Here is a 17142-nt window from a genome sequence, read left to right as displayed (position 1 = left end):
ATTCATGGTTTATTCAGTTGCATCCTTACTTATTTTCACACATACACATACACCCCATTGCCTTATATCACTGCTCTATTTTGTTTTGTTTACTATTTGTTTTCATTTTTGAAACAGCAGAGTGTTTCAAACTTTGTTCCATGGAATCCTAAGATTCTATGAAAACTTGATGGGTTTTGTGGGAAACTAAGAGCAAAGACAAACATTCACCGAAACACAGCTTTCTATGTTTATCATTTCAGCATTTCTACAGCTTTGCCTCTTCATGAGGGGCTCCAGAATTGTTTTAATAGCTTGAAAAAGTTTGAAAACACCTTTATTGGGGTATGTTTTAAATGGTTGTTATGACTCATCTTAGAAGGTTTTTGGAGCAAAAAGCAGTTTGGAGACATTTCAAATGATGAAATATACCAGAACCAAAACCAGAGAAAGAAAACTCACCTCCACATTTCATTACTAAAAGGTGTGTTGAAGTCTTCCTAGCTATGGATTTTGGAAATGGAGGTCCAACACATTGGGAGAGCAGCAAGTTAAAGAAATCTTTACTAGTTGCCAGGCACTTTGGGGATTTTATTTTGTGTGAGGCAACATTACGATACAACTAGGTTGTGATTAATGGGAGTTCAAATAAAATAATATTTGATTTAGTACAAGTTACATTATGATACCAAGGTTCGTTTAATGTTTTCTGATTACCAATGGAGTTTTAGATCCTGCTACTTCAGTCTGCATTTGTTTATCTTTGGATATACAGAATGGACCAAAAAATGATAGAAACACTTACTGCAGGAATGCAAAAAAAAGAAGAAGAAGAAGAAGAAGAAGAGGCTTGTTGTTACATCAGAGTAAAAATCTGATGTGGTTGAACGACATAGCAACCTTGAAGTAGATGTCAGAATGTCTGTATCTATGGTATTTGGTTTTTACTTTGCAAATTATACCCATTATCCCCAGAGCTGGAATCTGCACAAGAACACCGTTGTTATCTTTATAAGTAGCCTCCAGTTTTCTGAAATATGCTCACAAGGAACTTTAAATTGAACACATATGGCCCATAGCCAACCCTGGGTAGGGACCAGATTTCATCTGTGGAGAAGCAAAGAAATATTTTCACTCCATAGAGATCACACATGGCACCACATCAGAACATGGTTTACTGTTTATTTGGTGTTTAATTTGTGTGCTTCCTAGATCAGTTTTTTTCACTGATCACATTTTGTATGAATTCAAAAATTATGGCTTAGTCAAAAGCACTTCAGTATCTCCATCTGAGAACAGAGCCATTAACTGCTTCCAGAGCAGGATCTGAAAACACACAAAACTGTACCTCACAATATATGTTCAGTCTTTCCAAAATCTGGTAAAGTGGATTAGAAAGTCCCGGGTTCAAATCCCAGGATTAAGTTCACAAGCAATAGAGGATGTCGGATGGGCGGATAGAAGGCTCCTTTTTTTTTTCTCCCTTCCACGCCGTGGCGGCGAAATTCAAACCGGAGAAAAGACTTCCCGCTAAATTTCTCAGCCAGTAAAGCTCATTGCATTGAGCTTCCTCTTGCAGCTGAAGTGACCCACGGATGCCCGAGCGTTGTTTTGATCCCGCGATCTTCTACGAGCTGCCTTCCTCCTCGACGCTCTGCTATCATTGCAGAGAGCTGCTTTTTTTTTTTTTTTTAATTTTAAGGGGAGGAGGAAACGGCTGTGGGAGGCGACGTTAACCAACGCATTGTTAAATGCCCTTGTACGGGAGGGTGGAACCGATTTTGCAAAGCGAGGCTGAGAGGGAGCGAGCGTGCAGGGGGCAACGACGCTATGGAGCCCGGCCCAGGCTACGGGGCAAGAAGTGGGCCGCCTTTGATGCCGCCCTTCGCGGGGGTCTAGTGGGGAGAGCAAGTGCCATGCTAGAGCCCCGCGAAGGGTCTGGGCCCCCGCAGCAGGTGTCCCTCCAAGAGGGCTTCCGCGATCCCGAGCGGCGCCAGCGCTGGGCCAGCCTCTTCGAGCAGCTAGACACCAACAAGGATGGGCGAGTGGACATCAACGAGCTTCGCGAGGGCCTGGCGCGGATGGGCATGGAGGCCGGCCCCCAAGCCGAGCAGGTCAGTGGAGGAGGAGAAGGCAAGGCTGGACGGAACGCCGTTTAGCGGTAGATAGGCAGGTAGGGCTTGAACAGCGGATGGGGTTGGCTCGAGCCTCGCTCCAGGCTTCATCCGTAGTACATCTGCAGCCCGGCTCTGCAGCCCCACCACTACCACCACCCAGCTCCCCACGAACCGCTCCTCGCTTCGGCTTTTCAGTTTCCTTGAAGCTGCAGAGGCGGCGCCTGCCCACTGAAGGAGCCTGCCGGGGGAGCTGGCTCTGCGAGAGCCCGATTCCACGCGTGGGTGCTGGGGAAGGACTCCGTCTAGTGCGCAGAAGGAAACCCATAGGATCCCTTCGCACGCGCCGGATCCCTGCGTTCAGTAATAAGAAGGTTTGTCAGTCTGGGGCCAGAAAAGCCCTCGGCACCCTCCATAATCGGGAGAGGCAAGCTGAGTAGCTAAACGGAATAGCCCGTGAATTATACCAGGGTCAGGTGCTTGGTTTTTAGGCCCGCTATGTTGTAAGTAGATAGGCCCCCCTTATAAGAGGCAGCTCTCTCAGGGTTTCACCACCTTTTAGAAGCGGGCATTTTAGATGGCTTCAGCTTCTCACCCCGTTGATAAATCTAATCCCAGTACTGTGTAGAAGTCCGCTCTTTCCTTAGTCCTGGCTCACCGTGAGAAACACATGTTGGGGCATAGTAAGTTGATATAACTGATATATTGCAGAGCTTTTATTTGGGCCCTTAGGCCAGTCCCGAGAAGCACATGCTTGCATCAATAAAGGGTCTATGCTGTAAAATGCCTGCTTTAAGGTAGCCCAACATGCTAAGAGTTAGGAGCAAGACTCTGGGATTCAGCTGCTGTTCGCTTCAGCCAGGCTTCTTACAACTGGGCTGTCCTCAGCAAACTAGTACAGCAACATTATTCCAAAACCAACAAGGTGAATTGTGACAGTGATATTAAAAATATAAACTGTTGTGGATTAGAGCCTACTTCAGCCAAACCACTGAAATTTGGTTCAGTTGGCAGCTGTGTAGACCAGAGGAAAAGAGGTAAGCAGTGGAGCCAGTTGCAACAATATCCAAATAGCATTGCTCACTTTTAATAAATGCAAATTAGTACAGTAATCATATTCCCTGGATGTGGGATTGGGTTTTGTTTTTTTTGGATGCTGAGGACAGTAATGAAAATCCTCTGCAAGCACATGCTGAAAGTTATAGCCCAATCTAGAAGCCAAGGAAAAGACTCTTTGAAAGGTATCCACGCACCAGATTAGTGATGATTTTAGGTAATTGTTACCATTATTACATTAATATTTAGAGATGTGGGAAGAGGAAATTTTAAAAAAAACTATTCCTTTTGAACTGACTACTTTGGAACAGTGCATGTATTCTGAGATCCTTGCCTTTCCCCAGTGGCTATTTTGCAAGTTTCTCTCTTTTGGAGTCCTTATAGAGTCATCATTATTCTTTGTAGATTAATTAAAAGTACATTAAAGTACCATAAACTCTAAGCGAAAATCAATTAAACAGTTGTAGGAGAAGCTGTCTTTAGCAGTCCTGCAAGCAATCCATTGAAAAGGAAATGGTAAAGGGAGGGGAAAAGGTAGGGAAAAAGTGGTTCTTCATGGGAGAAGACTTTTAAGTCTTGGTGCAGTTCAGTAACTTAAAAGTTCAACAAAAAACCCCCACTCAGGATCAGCAAGTTAACAAAGGACTAAGAATGCCTAACAGTTTTCACTCAGGACAGTTTTACATTTTTGCCCTGAAATTATACAAAGTGTTGCCAACACATGTTCTTTGGTTAATCTGCAGTAGCGCTGTAATGAGATTGCTTGATCATTGGATAGATTTACTTATTTTGATAGGGGTTCATTGAATATGCTTCAGAGGTTGTTTATTCATACTACTAAACCATAAGATGTGATTTACAGAACACAATAACTTGCTTCACATAGTAAGTTTTTTAGGTTGAGTTTAGTATGTTACTGGAATTGCAGGTATTAGATTTATAAATATTAAGTAGTAGTAGTATAAATAGGCTTAGTAGTGTGTTATGGCTACCAAGCTAATAATGTAATAAACATGGTATAAATCAAGCCACAGTTTTTCCCCTTAAGGCTTTCCCCCCAGTTCTAGTTATTAGATACCTCAATGATTCACAAATGAGAATGCTCACAAATCCTGTAGATGGGATACAGGTTGATTTTTTTAAAAAAAAAAACTAGTCTCAGTCCTCACACGGTAGTAGGAGACAATATAAGATTCCACAGAAACTGTTTTGAAGCTACATTGCTGTTGGACAGTTCATAGTCTATTTTGAATCTAATATTAAAACCAAGCTAAAGTGGGTTGCCAAGGAAACTACCATCTTAAAAAAGAAAGACGTCCTAACTAAATATGCTAATCTGGACGGTACCTAGATTTAGTAAATTATAGAAGAAAATAAAATAAAATATGACACATAGCATAAAATCTAAAAGCAGAAAGATGTTTCCTTTTTTAAATGGATCATTACATGAATTCTGGACTCCAGAATGCAGCTATAACCTGATGTAAAGACTGTAGTTTTCTCAATAGAATTTACAAGATAGTATTAAGGATGTGTGTGTTTACAGTTTTAACAGGTCAGTTTGGATGCTAGTTCAATTAAACTTTGTGGAGTTAACTTTGAAGTAAATGTATGTAGGATTATAACATTAAAAATCTTCAAACTATTTAAACTTAGTTTCTTGTATATTTATGTACACATCTATGTAGTTTTCCAAAATAATAGTCCCATGGGATAGAGGATTTTGTTAAAGCTTAGTCCTTATGCATAGTATCCTTGATTTGCTAATAATGTGGTAAGGAAATTTAATCTGCTAGAAAGGGCAAGGAATGTTAAACTGTAATGATTATTCTCAAGATGCATTCAGATAACTAAGAACTATTTAGGACAGAACAGACTTTTCCTGGATCTCAGCTTGTTTGCTCTGAAACATTTTGTGCAGAATTGATTGGTTTATCTGCATGCCAAGATGTACCTTTCAACATACAGTTCTTGGATACATTGTTGCTGTCAGTGCACTTAAATATTGGCTTAGTTTACAAGTCCAATTAACTAATAAGATCATTTCATATCCAAAAATTACATTCTGATTTAATTCTTCTGCATTAGACGCACCAAGGGAAGAAGGTAGAGGTATCCTTACAGATTATCTAGTACATCCTTCCTAACCACTAGATCAGTATTGCTTAATATTTGCCTTCAAGACACCCTCCCACTTTTAAAAATCATGGTGGATTTGTTTGAATGGGTGATATTTACTGTATTAAAAATCGGACACATTCATAGAATGTTTATTGAACAATGTAAAATAAGTGTCAAATATGGCCGTATGTAAAACATTTTAATGAAAAATCCTTGTATCTTTTCACAAAATTAATGAAAAGTGACATTGTTTTAAATTTTTGCAAATATTTTCAATATATAACAAGTAATTTTGATTTCACAAACCCCTGAGAAACACTGCTCTAAACCTATGGGAACAACTATTGATGAGGAATCCATCTGAGATGGCCCTTTGCTGTTTACTCTTTCTTTTGCCCATTATTCTGCATGGACCACCATAGTTGCTTTATCATCTTAAAACCAACATTCTTAACACACCATCAATATTTTTCTCATTTTAAGCAAAAGATTCACAAAATTGTATATTTGTAAAACTCTCCACACCCAAAAAAAAGAAAACCCAGGAAGGCACTTTCTGCACAGTCATTTTGCAGAGCTCGTATCATGGCTTTATGCCCTTCAAACAGTTCAGGTTCGCCCTTCCCTCAGCAGTAGCACACTCTGATGTCTCTTTGGGTCTTTTGGCCACAATCAATATTAAATGCATTTTGTTGTCAAGGCTTGGAATGGGAAGCAAAATTGAGTAGATCTATTGGGGAAGGGACAGATAACATTAACTCCCTGTTCCATTTTTTTGTAGTCCTCAAATTATAGTGGAGTGGGACATTGTTTTGACCAGTGGCCATTTTGGTTACTGTGCCAGTGTTTGATCTCAAATCCACTTGTGCCATTGACAGGTTTGGCTCAGTAACTGCAGGAAAGATACTGTGTTTCTCATAAAATAAAGCCAGGTCTTATATTTTTTTGAGCCCCGAAAAAACGGCTAGGCCATCTTTTTGGGGGGTGACTTAATTCCCCCCCTTGCATCCTCATCTAGAGCGCCCCTCAGGCAGCCTCACCACCAGCTGCTCCTAACGGGTGATCATGGTGAAGCACAGAGAGCTCCCTACTCCCACCAAACACCTTTGCTGCAGACCCAAGACCTTTGGCACCCGCCGCTGTTGCTTTCCCTTCTGCCCATTCCGCTGCCACGTTTGGAGCTGCCACTTCCATGTTTGGAGTGCCGCTGCCATTTGGAGTGCCGCCGCCAAGTTTGGAGCTGCCGCTTCCGTGTTTGGAGTGACGCTGCCATTTGGAGTGCTGCCACCATTTGGAGCACCACTGTCATGTTTGGAGCTGCCACTTCCGTGTTTGGAGCTGCCGCTGTGTTTGGAGTGGCGACGGCGCTCCAAATGGTGGTGGTGCTCCAAATAGTGGCAGTGCTCCAACGTGGAAGTGGCAGCTCCAAATGCGGACATGGCAACTCCAAACAGCGGCAGTGCTCCAAACGCGGAAGCGGCAGCTCCAAACGCGGCGGCAGTGCTCCAAATGTGGAAGCGGCAGCTCCAAACAGCAGCAGTGCTCCAAACAGTAGTGGTGCTCCAAACGTGGAAGTGGCAGCTCCAAATGCGGCGGTGTCATGGGCAGAAGGGAAATCAACAGCGGCGGGCGCTGAAGGTCTTGGGTCTGCCGCAAAGGTGCTTGGCAGGAGTAGGGAGCTCTCTGCGCTCTGCCATGATCGCCCATTAGGAGCAGCTGGTGGCGAGGAATTGCTGCCCGCAGGGCGCTCCTAATGGCAAGTCCCCCTGCCCTCCCCCCCATTTTGTATGTTTTAAAATAGACCTAAATTTGGGGGGAGGGGCTTAATTTCATTTTATGCCTAGAAAACATGCTGGGTCTTCCTATTGGGGAGGTCGTATTGTTGGAGAAACACGGTATCTTCATGCAACTTTGGGGATTTTTAAGTCATGGTTTGTGTGGTAACTAAACCAACAATAGCTTAGTGTGAGGTAATCCCAAACTTATTCTCATTCATCAAAAATTTGCTCAGCCAGGTAATTTAATGTATGGTAGACCATTGGGCATCAGAAAAAGAGAATCCATTCAGAAATTGGGTATAGCTAGTGGAAGTCAGGCACTCAACTTGCAAGCTCTTTAGTCATTAGAGCATTTCACAGCTTGTTTAAACCATGTGGCATTGAGCTATTTTCATACTTCTACGTTTACATTCCTTTGGTTTGTCTGGCTCCTTTTCCTCTCAGACTGGTCATGTGAGTGCCCTGGAAGTGTGTGAGAACACCACCCTGCTGTTCAAGCCAAAAAAATTGCAAGGAAAGACTCTGGATTGTTTGCTTTATTTACAAAATGGAGTAAAGTAGATGTGGCCATTTCCTTTGAAGCAGATGTAACCATCTTTGGATTTCTGTTTGAAAACAGATCCTGACCCATCTGAACAAGTACCTGGCTTTCTTAAGAACTCTGATTTTGTGAATCACAGATATTGCTGGTGTGGAATGAGACCAAAAAAACAATTTAGCCAAATAAGACAACTGGCATCATGCCAATGATTTATATCTGGAAAATGGTGATTGAATTGAACAGGGTTAGTGGGGGAGAAAGGTGAGATGAAAAGGCGAAGCATGGAATATTAAAAAGAGAAAATGTCTTTCAATGGCTGCTACTGAATGAATAAGAAAGGATAGAACTATTGGAAATATGTGTACAGGAGTTCACATCAGCGCATCCAGGATGTTGCAATTATTACAGGAAAACTCATGTAAGAACAATAAATATTAGACACTCCCCTCTCCTCACAGTGTTCAGTAAATATGCATTGTATGAATATTAAATATTTACTGGGCTGGAATTTAGTTAAAAAAACAAAACCCTGTTGGTCTCTAGTTTCTACGTCTTAATTCTTGGCTCTTTTGTTTAGATTGCATCACCTGAACTTTCCTAGTAATTATGAACATGATAGTGATTGCTCTGTCATCTCACACCCAAATAGGAGACGGGGTTGTTATAGTCATATAAATTGGCACCCCTGTTTTTTTTAAAAAAAAATTATAGAAGCTATTCTATTCTGCAGCAAGAGCTACAGATTAGAAAAATTATTCGTATTCTTAATTCATGGGTTCAAAAAATACTATGAATAGTCTTCGAGTTACAACTGTAATGGACCCTGTCCATTACAATCATAAATTGTTAGTTGCAAAACAATTTTACATTTTTTGTGGCAGTCAAGCAGAAACTCAGAGGTCATAAGTGCAAATGTGATTGTTAAATAAACACATTGTTTGCTATGGCGTAGTTTTGCTGAAAACCAGAAGTCCGGTCGTAATTTTGGATCCAGGTCATAAGTCCCTTTTTAAAGACAAGTTGTAACTTCAGATGGTCACTAAGTGACCAGTCATAAGTCAAGGACTACTTGTATTGCATTTTAACAATTTGGCAAGGAAATATTGTTAATTCCATCTTTATTTCCATCTATACATTTATTCTTAGATTAAGAGAAATCCTTGGAAAGGCAGGGTATATATATATTAAATGATAGCCGTCCATTTACTCGGAGCCAAGCCGCACTAAAAGCCTCCAATACAGGAAACACTATGTTGCCAGCCAATCAAGACAAAAAAAAAGCCACAAAACAGAAGATATTAGAAACACCAATCAGAACACAGCAAACTCCAAGACCAATAAACACAGACCAAGACTCCCAACCAATCAGGATGAAGAAAAAAACATTCTGGCACAGCAGTAGGTTAGCACCAAATTTAAAACAGAAACGGCTGTGAAAGTCTGACTCACAGACAAGCACAATACAGAAGCCTGATGATGGCAGATGAGATTCTGCCGAATCGTTGCTACAACTTTAAAAGCGCAACTATAATGACGTGGGAAAATACCCGAACAAAGCTGAATACCATACATATAAATACCCGCGAAAACTTAAGAAAACATACATACATACATACATATGTTTTCTTAAGTTTTCGCGGGTATATGTATGGCTCCCCCTTCTCCAGGGTTTTACATTCACAAAGGTACTATATTCATGAATAAAGCTGTAGTGAACATGCAACATATTTTGCAACATTTTGAGTTGCCTGAAATTAGAAATTGTGTCACTTCTGTCTTCAGACTCACAACAGCAGAAATAATTCTTGTTGTCTGGTTTAGCAGTCCTGCATGTAGCCTCAAATCTGGCCTTGTCCAGCGAAATCTTTGCAGCTCATGTTACACTTAAGCCCCTTGGAGATAGAATAGCAATGGTGGATAAACACTTTGCAAATTAGAGTGACAACCAAAGTTATGCTAACTAGCTTGTGAGCAAAGAAAGTGTCTCCCCAAGAATTTCTGCCTCCTCAACCAGATCTTCATCCCCAGGACATTCCCTCCCCATTGCAGGCCTTCCTGTCAGCCTCCTGTGATCTGTAGGAGAAAGCGAAAGACAGATCTCTATGTGTTTGGACTGTACAATTTCAAACTGCGGCTGTACAAAGAGAGGTTGTGTCTCCTTAGATTAAAGCAATGGTGTCAAGAAGAAAAATTCTAGCCTGGCCTTCTCCTGGATATCTTTTACATACGTACCATCACAAGCAGTACCTAAAAGACCAGACTATGAATCAGGAAATTCCTAGGGGAAGTGTCACCTGCCGTGAAATCACTTGGCAGCATTAAGGAAATTGTTCTTTCTCCACCTCACCTCTTCATTTGCTAAATATAGATATATTATTTCCTTTGCAGGTCAACAGTAGGGACTATAATTAGGTGCTACAAGTAGAGTTTGAAACATTTTTTTAAGTAAGTTTTTAAAGGACATAATTCCATGTAGGGTGTTTGGTTTGTGAACTTTTGGAATTTGAACATTTTCTTTCAGGAATCTAAACATATTCTTACAGTGAAATGTAGGCATGTACCTCCAGTACAAATCAAAAGATATGACAGATGTAGACAGATGATATCCACACTCAAAATATCACCCTGACAACACTGTACAGAGCTAGGTATGCATATCTTTTGCAATAGGAGAAGTGGATTGTGTAATCCATTAAATCAGCTTGTGTTTTCCAGATATTTCCTGCACTGGCCATGAAACTTGAGAATTGTAGTCCATTACAGTACTGGGCCACTGTAGTGGGAAAATGTGCATTAAAACAATCACTTAGATATTTAACTTCCTCCTGCAGTATCCAAGATGTTTTGAAATGGTAACGTTCACTTTGGTGAATTGCGGTTCTCCAATTTCTTTCTAAAACTCATTTGGCTTCTACTTTTTGCAGGATATCTTACGGGAGGGTGACACAGATCAGGATGGAGAACTCAACTTTGAGGAATTTGCTCAATACCTTCAGGAGCGGGAACGGAAGTTGTTGCTGATGTTTCACAGCCTGGATCGCAATAATGATGGTATGAAACTCCCCCAAATGACTTTCATTCTGTCTGAGCCTAAAGTGGAGTCAGCTTTTCTTTAGACTTTTCTCCAGCTTAACAACATCTCGTGCTTGGTTTATAATTGTGCCATATTTTCCCTTTAACAGACCTATTAATAAAGCCATCGGCACATGTCCTTTAAAAATGTCTTAAAATAGCAAGGAATATTTCATATATATTTATTCTGTATTCTTTGAGCAAGACCTAAATAAAATTAAAAAACCTTCATTTTAGATTTACAGATCGTACAGAATTTAAAGCCAGAATGTAGGTTACCTGCTTTTGGTTTAGCATGTTGTGAACCCAGCCATTGTGGCTTATTCAACAAATCATGATTAAAGCAAGCTACAGGCTAGCATAGTAACCTCATATTGTAATTTGCTAAATTCATGAACACCTTAACCCACTTCATATAATTCTTCCCATGTCACATTTGCCCAGAAATAATACCTTTCCATATCTTCACTGATAACAATATATCCTGACTTCTTGTTCTCTGATGTACCTCTAGCCTCATCTGTTTGGGACTCAATTAATATCTGATGCCCAACTGTAAAAATAGAGATCCAGGCAGGGGTGGGATACGACAGGGTTAACTACTGGTTCGGGATTTACGAGCTTCCCTGCCAGCTGTGAGCCAGGCCTTGTTTTTTTTTTTAACTGCAGCTGTGCCTCGTTCGGCAGCTTGAAAAATCAGGAAAAATCAGGAAATAAAGAGCAGATAAGAGCCCGGGTGGGCAGGTGGGCAAAAACATCAGCAGACGTAGAACCGGTTCTATGTCTGCTGCTCTTCAGAGCTACCGGTACTACAGAGGTGGACAAGACTGGTAGAAATCCACCCCTGGATCCAGGGCATAAGAGCCTCAGAGTTTTTGTTCTTTTGGTTATCTGTTCTGTTCTTTTCCTGGGTTGAGTTCCAAGAGCCAAGAAGTATCTGCTCTGTTCTATTTCCTTAAAAAAAGAATGCCTGGTTAACTTCTCCTAGACAGTTCTATGATACAGTACAGGCAAGGCCTTGGCTTCTAGCAGTAGAAGGCATATGTTATTACATATATTATTATTACTATTGCTGCTGTCATGGTCCTTCCAACTTACACCTGACAATTGCAGATTCTTTCAGCTGGCTCCTCTTCCCTTTCATAGAAATCCTTAGAAGAAGACACAAGCAGCCACATGTCAGATTTGAGCTGGTGTTGCCTTCTGGACTAGTTAGATGCAATGCAGTCTGTCCTGTTATCAGGCAGAGTGCTGTTGTAGGGCAGTCCAAGATGATCAATCCAAATTTAAGGGCAAAACTAAGTATAACCTGGCTGAATATATGTTGTATTTAGCCATAAACCACGGGATGTTACTCTTACATTTCTTGCTCATTTCTGTCTGATTCACATGGCTGGAAATAATGGATACTTCCAGGCAAAGCTTTTATGGTATTAAATATGTTGATGGATTCTTCATTCATATATAATGACTCCATGGGGTTCCATATCTGTCATTTTTATCCCCCCCACACACACACAAAACCAAAAACCTCAAGCTGGTGAAGAAAAGAGACCAGCCCAAATTTTTAAAATGTTCTTTCGGTATGGGCTTCCTTGTTACAGAACTATTTTGTGCCTTGCCAAGCAAGTTGTTTCTCCAAACAGACAAAGCAGAGATAAATCCATTGAACACAGCAGCACTTACCGCTAAGTTAACATTGGTAGGATCTGGGCAGTGTGGTTACATAAATACATGCTATTCATTTATTTTTGAATTTGAAGATGTTTCTGAGCTGGATAGAGACATGCTGTTATTAATGTGCAAGAGTTGCACTTTTCTCTTTAAAGGAGACATGAAAGTGAACTTGACAAACAACTAATCAAATTTCACTTTGGCCTTTCCCTCTCCTTTTGAAGAAAGAATACTTGGAAACGATGAACTAACAGTGAGGTAGATGAGGATGCCACTAACTAGTTTTCTGATGACTTCTGAAACATCATCATCATCATCAATATCATCGACTAGTGATTTGTGAAGCCCAACATAGTTACCTCATTTGCTGTGTACACTGTAGTTTTTGTGAATAATAATAATAATAATAGTAATAATAATAATAATAATAATAATAATCCCAAGTCTGAAACTATAAGGTAATTTTTTTAAACTGGCTTGTGAAAGTGACTACTGAGAACAAGAAAAAAAGAAAGGCTGGGTTTGAAATTGTTCAGATTAGCTTTTCCAGCTGCTTTCAAATTGGAATTTCTAGTCAGAATGGCCCAAACCAGATTGTTAAAGGCTGTGCTAAAAAGTATGGGTTGCTAAAGGATGAAGTCAAGGCTCTAGTTGATTTTTTATGACACATTCTTGCACCTAGTGGAATCAATGAAAAAATATGCATGTTCTATTCTGACCTCTCTGCCGGACAATCATACTTGTTCTTCTTTGTAATTTTGCCATATATTCTGTCTCCCTGGGGCTGAAGGTCCTTTGTTTAGTAATAAGCCCAGATGAGTAGCCAGGTTCTCTAGTCAACAGTCTGTCCTATGAAAGCCAGAAAATAGAGATGGCAATTTTCTCATTCTCAAAAATATACTAAGCTCAAATCAAAGAAACAAGATAGTGGCTTAGTATAAAGCGGGAACCTAGCCTTCCTTGGCTGTTTATAAAAACTAGCTTGCAGCTTGGTGCATTGAGTGAAGCCAGCCAATTACACTTTATTCAGTAAACTATAATGTAGCATACCTGAGTTGGATACAATGTGTGAGCCAGTTACATCAAAATCTCTTCTTTTTAAAAGAATTGTCCTACTTGTGAAAAGGAAAAAACTTTGTTGCTTCAGTTTTTCTGGTTGCTCAGTGTTTTTTCCTGTGGGGCCAAAAATAAGGATTTCAGCCCATAGAGAAGAATATAAAGTTGGCCCAGGGCAAAAGAAACACCATTTGGAGACAACAGAATCCATGGAATTTAGGAAGACTGCTCTTCTATAAGTCTTGGTTTCTCTATACACACACAAAGGGAGACAACTGGTTTCCTAAGGTAATTTTGAAAACAACCTCCAGTTCCACCTCTTTGCCCAGTTAGTTTGGAACCCAGGCAGTAAGCCGCCTTTCTGATGAAATTGTGCTCTTTCTGTAACTCAAGCCAACAGTACTCACCTTGATGAAGATTGTGAGTGATGCCATCAGTTGATATCACACAAAAACAGTTTGGTCAAATATTATTGGAGATTATTAAAGACTGGATATTGTTCTACCCCATCCAGCAGCTACTCTGGATTTTTCCTTGTATTAGCATGCAGAGAGAAGCAGTGTTCTCATCCGTTTCTTTCTCCTTTTAAGAGAGCTGGCTATGCATTTGTGTGGGAGCAACTGTGGGTTGAAAAATGCCAAAGAAAGCATCTTTCTAAACTACAATCTTGTTGCAAAAATACCTAGGCATGTGTGGTGTTGCTAGTTTTAAAAACATAATAAAGCACACTAACAAAATATCCCACTGGTTTTAAACGTAGACTTAGCAACCATCATTCCACTTTCCATTATTTCCAAGATAGACTGCTGCAGTGAGATTTAATGCAGGATTGACCTTGTGGAGGTTTGTCAGAATTTAACTGCAGAACTTTGTGGATATTCTCTACAGGCTGAATCTAAGTAACTTTCAGACAAAATCAGATATTTATTATTAAGGTAGTAGCATTTAAGTGATTAACTACTTTGAAGATGACATTAGATAAACATTTTTGTCTATTTAATATAATTAGACAACTGATGATTTATCATTTTCAATAATAGTACTTATAAGCAGATGACAATAGATATGCCATTTCTTCAATACATAGGAAGAATGCTTCTATGATTTCTTCTGGTCCATATATGTGCACATTAAAAATGATATCCTTCCCAGTAGAATAATATCTGAGACCTCCACAACTTCATTAATAGATTAATTACTGATGAGTTTAAATCAGTTACAATTTATTTTAATTATATTCAGTTAAAATTAGATTATATTTAATAACATTAGAAACCAGGACTGAGGTAGGTTGAATAATAGATTATTATCTACTCTGAGCCTTGGAGTAGATAGAGTTTATAACTTCAGAAATAAGGGATATCCAAGACTGATTTCGAAATTCATATGAGTGGCCATTTTTACACCATCACCACGATGAATATGATCATTTGCATACAATTATAATATGCTATTTGAGAGAAAAATTAGGGCTGCACAGTGCTTTGGAATCAATTTGGCACTTCAGAATATGGAGGAATGCAAATACAATCTAGAACAGCTGGAAGTTTCCTCAAAGGAGCTTCAGGAACAAGGAAGAAGGGACTGTGTTTGTGTACTCCTACGTTCTGAAGCATTTCTTCCCAACTGAATCTCAAAGCACAGTGTAGCCCTAATATACATTCAAAATTCTAAAATAACTTCTATCATTTAAATTAAAAACTCAGAATCTTAAGATTGTAAGCAAACATTTGAACATCTGCAGGCCATATATTCTTTGTTGATAGACATCCCAGAACGTCAACAATCTTTTCCTAGGAAGCCTCTCATTAAAACCGACCTGGATTGGCCTTCTAAGGAGGCTTTCAGATTTTAAGCTGTCTTTTAGCAAACTTTTCAAATATGATACTCAGTAAAGTCACTCCCATACAATAGTCCATATTTGTATCCCCATTATTCGGAAACTGGTGAGCTTCCGTGTGCTGTTAGTTTTATTATTTATTTTTATTTATTTGATTTGCCAATTGTTTACAAGATAATAAGTATAAGCGTATACATAGTTGTGAATACATGAAATGGGTACATATAAGAAAAATAAAAGAATAAGAGAAACAATAGGACAGGGACGGTAGGCACGTTGGTGCGCTTATGCACGCCCCCTACAGACCTCTTAGGAAGGGGGTGAGGTCAATAGTAGACAGTCTAAGGTTAAAGTTTTTGGGGTTTGGGGAAGAGACTACAGAGTCGGGTAGAGTATTCCAGACGTTGACCACTCTGTTGCTGAAGTCGTATTTCCTGCAATCAAGTTTGGTGCGGTTTACTTTGAGTTTGTATCTATTGTGTGCTCTTGTGTTGTTATGGTTGAAGCTGAAGTATTCATTGACAGGTAGGACATTGCAATGTATGATTTTATATACCATGCTTAAGTCAGACCGAAGACGGCGTAATTCAAGGTTTTCTAGTTCTAGAATTTCAAGTCTGGTGGCATAAGGTATTCTACAACGAGTAGAAGAGTGGAGAACTCTCCTTGTGAAATATTTCTGGACTTTCTCAATTGTGCTAATATCAGATACGTAATGAGGGTTCCAGACTGATGAACTGTATTCGAGTATTGGTCTAGCAAATGTTTTGTATGCTCTGGTTAGTAGTGTGATATTACCAGAGAAAAAGCTACGTAGGATTAGGTTAACAACTCTTAATGCCTTTTTGGCTATGTAGTTGCAGTGGGCTCTAGCACTTAGATCATTAGAGGTGAGTATTCCAAGGTCCTTTACAGAGCTTGGGTCATCAACAAGTTCTTGACTATTCAGCTTGTATTTTATTTTCTGATTTTTTTGCCAATATGTAAGACAGAGCATTTATTTGTTGAGATTTGAAGTTGCCATTTGTTTGACCATTCAGATACATAGTCGAGATCTTTTTGAAGGGTAGCAGTATTGTCTGTGGTATTGAACAGCTTTACATCATCAGCGAAAAGAACGCAATTGCTCTTAATATGATCGCAGAGGTCATTTATGTAGAGTATGAAGAGAGTTGGTCCTAGAACACTGCCCTGGGGGACACCACTATTGACAGGTACTGGATTTGATAGGACGCTCCCGATTTTGACCATTTGTTGTCTGTTTGACAGGAATGCTTCTATCCAGTTATTCAGTTGTCCAGAGATACCATAGGATTTTATTTTTAGGAGTAGTTTGTCGTGTACCACTGAATCAAAGGCTTTACAGAAGTCTATGTAGATTCGTCTATTGCTTTGCCCTGGTCGAGTTGTGTCGTCCATATGTTTTTGCAGTGTAAGAGTTGCAGATTACAGGATAGTTTTTTTCTGAAACCAAATTGTTTATTGGAGAGTAGGTTGTTTGTCTCTAAGTGGAGGATAATGGATTGGTTAATAATTGATTCCATGACTTTACAGGTGACGCAGCATAAGGAGATTGGCCTGTAATTTTCAACTAGGCTTGGGTCTCCCTTTTTGAAGATGGGGATGACTGTGGCTTGTGACCATAGGTTAGGCGAGCTGGTTCTGAAAGATTTTTCAAAGTTTATGCTTAGAGGTTTGGCTATGGCAGTGGATAGCTTTCTTAAGAAGTAGGCACATATTCCATCCGGTCCAATAGATAGAGATGGTTTTAGATTGCGTAGTGATTTTTCAACATTGTCTTCTGTGAAATCGATATGTATTAGATCATTGTTGTTATCTGTGGTACGGCTAGGAAATACTGGGCATGATCCATTGCTGTTTACAAATACTGAGCCGAAGAATGTGTTAAAG

General features: G+C 39.8%; 1 protein-coding gene across 1 annotated transcript in view; it reads left to right on the top strand.

The window, feature by feature from the left end:
- Positions 1-1698: 1698 nt before the first annotated feature.
- The window catches only part of LOC113421566 (mitochondrial adenyl nucleotide antiporter SLC25A23-like), a 44760-nt gene continuing 29316 nt past the window's right edge, over positions 1699-17142 (top strand). Inside the window, exons 1-2 of the mRNA XM_026682002.2 lie at positions 1699-2093; positions 10514-10640. Coding sequence (XP_026537787.2) covers positions 1731-2093; positions 10514-10640 — 490 coding nt within the window. The 5' untranslated portion in view covers positions 1699-1730. The remainder of the gene's footprint in view (positions 2094-10513; positions 10641-17142) is intronic.

Source organism: Notechis scutatus, chromosome 2 (genome assembly GCF_049901735.1).
Source record: "Notechis scutatus isolate UNSWTSFEM ecotype Mainland chromosome 2, rNotScu1.2, whole genome shotgun sequence".
Taxonomy (NCBI): Eukaryota; Metazoa; Chordata; class Lepidosauria; order Squamata; family Elapidae; genus Notechis; species Notechis scutatus.
Note: the sequence above shows the minus strand (reverse complement) of the source record. Positions and strands in the feature narration are given on the sequence as shown.